Genomic DNA, 6,850 nt, shown 5'->3' on the forward strand with positions numbered 1-6,850 from the left:
TGCTCACTAATTACTGAAAAACTGTAACAATCATCAAGACACTATAAGGTCAAATTCAGTTTTTCTTATAAAAACGATCTGAGTAATTGACTGTATATATATATAGTACACTGTAATGAAGAATAACTAAACAGTAACAGACTTGCAGGGATGAAGCGGTCTCTAGCTACACACAAACTCTTCACAATGATAGAACTGTTACAGGCAACAGATTCTGTAGTAATGCCACTGATTATTCATAATTGAATAGATTTTATTTCACATTTACACATTAGCAAGAATATATACAATTTTAAAAAATTATCTGTGTTGGAAAAGTTAGTTGGAAAGATCTATCCTAACTTGAGACACTGAGTATTAAAGCTATCACCCTCTTTGATAGCTACAGCCTCTAAAAGTGCCTGCTTCTTCTGCATACTGCGAGATGACTCCAGTTCATACATTGTGGTCAAGTTGAAGAGAACACTCTCATGTAGGTAGTGTTTAGGGTCCTGTTGAACCATTCCTTCCAACTGCCGGAGGGAATCCTTCAGTTTTCCCAGATAAAGAAGACAAACAGCAGCATTGTTATTAGCCTAGAGAAAAAATATATTGTAAATAAATAAATAAATTAGTCTCTTTCTCTATGTATGTATGTATTTACAAGTGATGAGATAGAAGGAAAAAAAGAAGCCTGGCGTCTGGACTTACAACAGATTTACTATGTGCTAAGAATTACTATTTTATGTGTGCGTGCAAGTAACTAAAATACATTATCAATTGTACAATCCAACCCTTTTCCTCGTTATTCTCAAGATTTATCCTGCACCAGTAGGACCTGCTGACTTCTAAGAGCTGAAACTCTAAAAGACAGAGTCTAAAGCGAAATATAAGTAGCATAGGACATTAGTTAATTTTGAAAGTCAACTGAAGCTGATTTCAGGAACTACATAAGCCTCTGCATGTTGTCATTTTCACTTTTTTTTTAAGGACTTCACTATATCTTCAGAAGTGTTTTTCTCTCTGGCTTACATACAGATGATCCACATAAGCAATGGCAAGAAATTATCTTATCACAAAGGCAGCTACAACTGACTAAGTAAATTCAGCAGATAGGGCAGTCTAAGTACATCATAAATGATCAAGTCAGGTTCCATTTTCTTTTCCACACAAAACAGGTTTTATGAGTTACCTAAAGATTCCAACAGTACAAAGTCATATAACATGTTTAGCAGCAGAAACATTCACACTTTCTGAAAGCTGCAGATAAGGGAAGAACACAACTGTTTTAAAAAAATTCTTTCTCTCTCCCTTCAGGAAACCTTACTGTTCGTGCAATTTATAACACGTACTATTTTACAGCCTGCAAAATGGTGCAATTAATGTGCTTCTTAAACTCGGTCCCCTCAGTCTTTAAATGGCCTTGGATCAGGTGACTGGGGTAAGCTGTCTCAGTTCTTAGGAACACTCTGATATGACTGTGCACTGAAAGCTGCCGAATGTAGAAAACCCAGAAGTAAATAAATAGCTCTTCTTTCATCTCCTCTTGTGATGGGAATCCAAGGCTCTGATAGGCAATGTGTTAAAAATGTCATGTTTAAAATTACAATATCTTTTCAATGTTGTGTGAAATCAAGTTAAATCTTATATATGTTATATATTTTTCTGACATGCATGTCTATGCTAAAAACACAGAATCCAAAAAAAAGTGCTTTTGCGAATATCCCATAAAACATAATGTTTTGGAATTTCTACATGCATGCCTAAGTATTCATGCCCTTCATATAGACTGGTTCTTCATTTCCCATCCCATTTTGTGTCTTATCCTTATGTATACTAAAAACCCTCTGGCACACATGCCACATCCAATTTTTCTATAAAGCTCTGAGCATACTCTGGGTACTAATTAAATCCACGCATGAAGCATTGCAAGAATAATTTAGGTGTTCATTATAAATGTAGCAATTTGGAGATTTACCACAGCATTTGATGAGTCGATCCTTAAAATTTCTGTGAAAAATCGATGAGCTTCTGCAAAATTATTCTGACCAAGGTGGAGAAATGCTCTAGAAAGTAAGTGACATATGAATCAGTTCTCTTCAAAACCCCAAGGTGATAATATATTTTAAAAAGAATGGACACCATTTTTTATTTTTCCTGTTATAGATGTGAGAGTTTCTGACATTTGCTCTTCATGGTGTAATTGCGACCAGCAAGGAGAAACTGATTTACAGACAAATGGAATGACAACTTGGATCATTTGGCTATTATATATTCTGCCTACCAAAGCAATAGTCTTCACTGTGTTTTTATTAATTTAAATGCAGATACTCTCTTCATTAGCCATGCTATATATAATTTGCAGAGTACTTTTGAATAGTATTTTCTAAATATATTAAGCCAATGTGCTAACCATTACAAACTGAGCCCCCCATCATGCAGCTTGATTTACTACAATGTATTCCAACATTCTTTGAAACTACCAGGAGGTAAACTTTACTAGCAGATCCGATTATAGGCTATGGGCCCAAAATAGTTTCTCCTCTCCTAAGAGTTATTTATGCAAACGTATATTGAAAAAGCATAGTGAAAATATGCAATGCCTGGAAGAATGAGAAAAAGGTTTCTAAAATCAACAGAAGGATCACAATTTCAATCCAGGATAATATGACTGTACCAAGTAATACAGATCTCCAGGGTCTATATGCCATTCAGTCCCACTTATGGCAGATGTAGTTACATAAAAGAGAAAGAGAATGGGATTTTCTCAAGGGTAGTTTAATGTTCAAAATGCATACTTTGCAAAACTGTATTTTAAAGTTTCATTTAGCTATTAAATTACCTACCTGTTCATTAAAACCATAATTTGGCTCTGTAGTCCATCCAATTTGTGAGTCACTTTCTCAACGTCTTGAAAATATTTTTCTGCAGTTTTTATGTCTCCAATCTAGACCGTAAAATCATAATAAAGTTACTACAATAAGAAGAAAAGAGATTCAACTTGATTGTATCTGTTACAAAGGATAAGAACATAAAAAAACATATCAAAGTCCATTATCTAATTGTTTGGTACCAAGCTGACTTGGTAATGGCTGTTATCAAAGCCATATTTAGATCATGAAAAGAACCCCAAAGGCATATGCAGTTTTATCTAAGGCGGTGTTTCTAGCTGTGGGTTGTGGAGCGTGGACTGAGGGCAGGGGTGCCCTTGGTAACGCCTGTTATCAAACAAGGTATTTGAAAAGCCATATTAAGACCACAAAAAGAACCCCAAAGGCATGTGCAGTTTTATCTAAGGCGGTGTTTCTAGCTGTGGGTTGTGGAGCGTGGACTGAGGGCAGGGGTGCCCCACTTCCTCATTTGGCTCTTTTGTTGTAACTCGCTCCGGAGTTTATACAATTAGCTGAAAATGAGAAAAGGTCAGAATTACTTCCAGTGAGACAAGCGTTACTCTGCAGGAAGTGGAGAGACACTGCCCACAGACAAGCTGTCAATAGGCAGGAGAACTGCAATACAGTTAGTGCATGGTAGCTGCCGTAGGACCCACACTTGGTTAACCCACAGCTTATGGGTCATAGCCCAGGACCACAGGATGACCTCAGTGCACAAGACCGAAACAGAAAACAACCCTAATGCAATGGGTCACTGACAGCATCAGGGAGACAGTCCGTTTGCAGATTGAAAAATACTGGTGAGTGGATCGTGCAGACTGAAGGGATTTGAAAGCTGGCATAAAGAGGAACAGATTTTATGGGAAGGGGGGATGGGGAAGGGGATTCCTAGAAATGAAGGGGTATTTCACCTATGGATATGTCACACATTGCTATCTGAAATTAAAAAATAATGTTTGAAGAAGGCCCCTTTGGTAAATAAGTTAGCAATGTACGTTTCATAGAAGGATTCACTCATACTCTTGGGAAGGTTTCACAATACGGTGTCGAATTCTGGGCTGGAGAAATGGAAGAAGAAAACTTAGTGCTGGGTAAAATACATCTATCAAAAGGAGTAAAACTAAAGTAGTTCAGAGCATAAAGCCATAGAAACCAGGCAGCCCTCAGGCAGATTCAGGGGGACATCAAGAGAACACCTATTTGTTCAAGAACAGGACCAACATTACCAAAAATGTTTGTGACAAACGTGTTCAGAGAGAATAGTACAACTCCTCTTTTTAAGCAGCCTTTTCACATACTTTAAAATTTTCATTGCACTTTCTCCTATGTTTCTTCTTCTAGAATGAGAATAATTTTCAAGCAAATCAGTGTTCACCCCTTTCTCACAGATCATGCTTTCTGGCTTGTCTGATCATTCTTGCTGTTCTTCTCTGAACTCTCCCGTGTTACTTCACATTCTCCCTGAGTGCCCGCTGATCTCCAACTGATCTTTCACTATCAGTGAGAATGGAAGAATTACTTTATGTTTCACATATGAATATGAAGTTTGCTTTTATTCCACAACATTTTGGAAGTCTGATTTGCTTACCCATGTGTAGTTTGATTGCCCTTAGCCTAATTCCTCTTTACAGAACAGCGTCTTGTTAGTTGTTTCCCATGTGCATTTGTGTATTACTCCCAGTCTTTGGTAGTATTTTGCTTTTGCTGTTTGAATCGTGGCCAATTTAACATTTCAGTTTCTCAACTTGTCAAGATTATTTTGCATTCTGATCCTGCCCTTCATAGTGTCTGTACCACTCCCAGCTTGGAATCGTCTGTACACTTTACAAGCATGCTTCTAATTTCATCACACGAGCACCTAACAAAAAAATACAAAGGCTGCAAACCCTCAAAGATCCTTGTGGAAAAAAAAAAATCTAACAAGTCCTCCTAGTCTACCAGCAAATGACTTTTCCGGTACACTATTCAGTCACAGCACACATCAATTTTAAGGTTTCACCTAGATTTCTTCCCAATTTGCTTATGGAAGTATCCTAAGTGGAAGTATCCAAAGCCCTACTAACATCACTAATATAACAGATTACCTCTCCCTTGACAACATAAAAAAATTATTTTTCTTTACATTTAGGGGATGATCCAATGGAACATGGCATTCAAAGATGCAACTGTCCATCCAAGCATTTATGGAACACCCATTAATACTCTATCTAATGAAACAGATGCATTTCTCCCAGATGTTGCATAACTAGACTCAAACAAAACAGGTATTGTTCATTCTAAAAACTTATACATTCAGTTATAATGAAAAAGGATACAATTTCTCTCTAGAAATACCACTGAAGGTGTAAACCACCAAAATAATTACATTTAACAAAAGGGTAATGCTGGAACAAGTGTAAATTAATCTGTCCTCAAATATTTTTAGCCTGGAAATTAGAAGGAAGCCCCTAGCCATAAGAATAATCAATTTCTAAAGCAAACTGGAATGAATCCACATGCTGAATCCCAACACAATACACTTTGAGACTAATCACACCATATTTGTGATCATGAAGAGTTCTCACTTCTTAGCAGTATCTTGTATGGTCTCAGCAAACACACCAAACTTCTAATTCTCATTTTCTCCACTGAGAGGAAACAGTTTACTTTCTTTTTGTCAGAACACTTAAAAGAAATAATTTGTTTTAATTAGTCATTAAAATGTTAAATATTTAAAGTGGTCTTCATCACTTAATTTTATTTCACTTACTTCAGAAAACATTACTTCAGTATCTAATGATAATTAACAGTTTGAATAAAAATAAAAATTTCTCTGTTAACCTCAAATAGTCATATCCTCTAACAAGGAGCCTCCCATATACTATGTGTTTAAGTTTGTTGTTTGTCTAGAAACCAGGTTCCCTGTCTTCTCAGGGATATAACCTGGAAAAAAGAAGGAAACTCTCAAATTTTGGGGAGATGAAGGCGGAAGTTATACCATGTGACTGAGAGCTGCATGCAGTTTGAAGCAGTGAGAAATTAGATTTTGAGTGAAATTCTGGATCACTGAAGTCAATGGAAGTTTTACCATAAGTTTATAGGGAAAGCAGAATGTTGTTCTTTGATTAAATTATTAGCATAATTTTCTACAGCATGTTCTTTATTCACTAATGTACCTGCATATACTTTTAATATTATAGGTGCTTTATATTTCCTAACTTTATCTAATATTACATGGTAGAATTTTTTTTGTTGTTTTGACCACTGACTCTATAATTTGATACCCTATAAAAATTGCTATAGTTTTAAATGCAACAATTATTCACTACATAGCTGTCAACAGCACTATTACCTAGCAGATTTAGAATAAAATGCATACCTGAAGGAAAATCCTTCCAATTCCACTCAACAGCTGAGGCTCTTGCTGTGGGTAGTATTTGATGACGGTGCGATAAGCATCTACAGCAAGCACATAGTCCTAAGGGGTGAAAAGCACATGAACAGATATTTAAGTTCAGCATTTTTCAGTCTTTATCTTGCCTTCTTCTTAAGGACATATTCAAACAGAATTAAAGTAATTGCAACTTGTCAGTGAGAGAGAATCTCTGTCACAGTAGGCACTAGTATCTGACTGTACTGGTCTTTTCTCAGTTATACTTGAACTGCATACGCAGATCTTCCTTGTTTTTTTGCCTTTTTTTTTTTTCTTTAATTTTTCAACTGGATCATATTCTGTTTGCAGATAAATGCCAAGAACAAAAATTCTGAACATTTACTCTTCAGCTTAGATTATGATTTAGGATGAAAGTCAAAAGCCGTCTGTGTGACTGGAGTATATATACTTGAGAAGTGTCTCATGGTTCGACTATATGTATAATTTACATGGTTTAACAAACTATGTTCAGAAGCTTTGGGAACTGCTTGTGTACATGCTCTTGTGAAAAATATAACGTGACAGAAGCTGCAATTCATGCACATTTTCAGATGACAAGCTAGCACTG

The 6,850-nt window shown here is 36.1% G+C and overlaps 1 protein-coding gene across 1 annotated transcript; it reads right to left on the reverse strand.

The window, feature by feature from the left end:
* Window positions 1-232: 232 nt before the first annotated feature.
* TRAPPC12 (trafficking protein particle complex 12) lies at window positions 233-6,327 on the reverse strand (the record flags this gene model as incomplete). The annotated part of the gene is made up of 4 exons (XM_010073245.1): window positions 233-575; window positions 1,958-2,045; window positions 2,826-2,926; window positions 6,229-6,327. Coding segments are annotated over 4 exons (531 nt in total), but the record flags the coding sequence as incomplete, so codon positions are not given.
* Window positions 6,328-6,850: the final 523 nt, after the last annotated feature.

Source organism: Pterocles gutturalis, unplaced genomic scaffold (genome assembly GCF_000699245.1).
Source record: "Pterocles gutturalis isolate BGI_N339 unplaced genomic scaffold, ASM69924v1 scaffold9277, whole genome shotgun sequence".
NCBI classification, from domain to species: Eukaryota; Metazoa; Chordata; class Aves; order Pterocliformes; family Pteroclidae; genus Pterocles; species Pterocles gutturalis.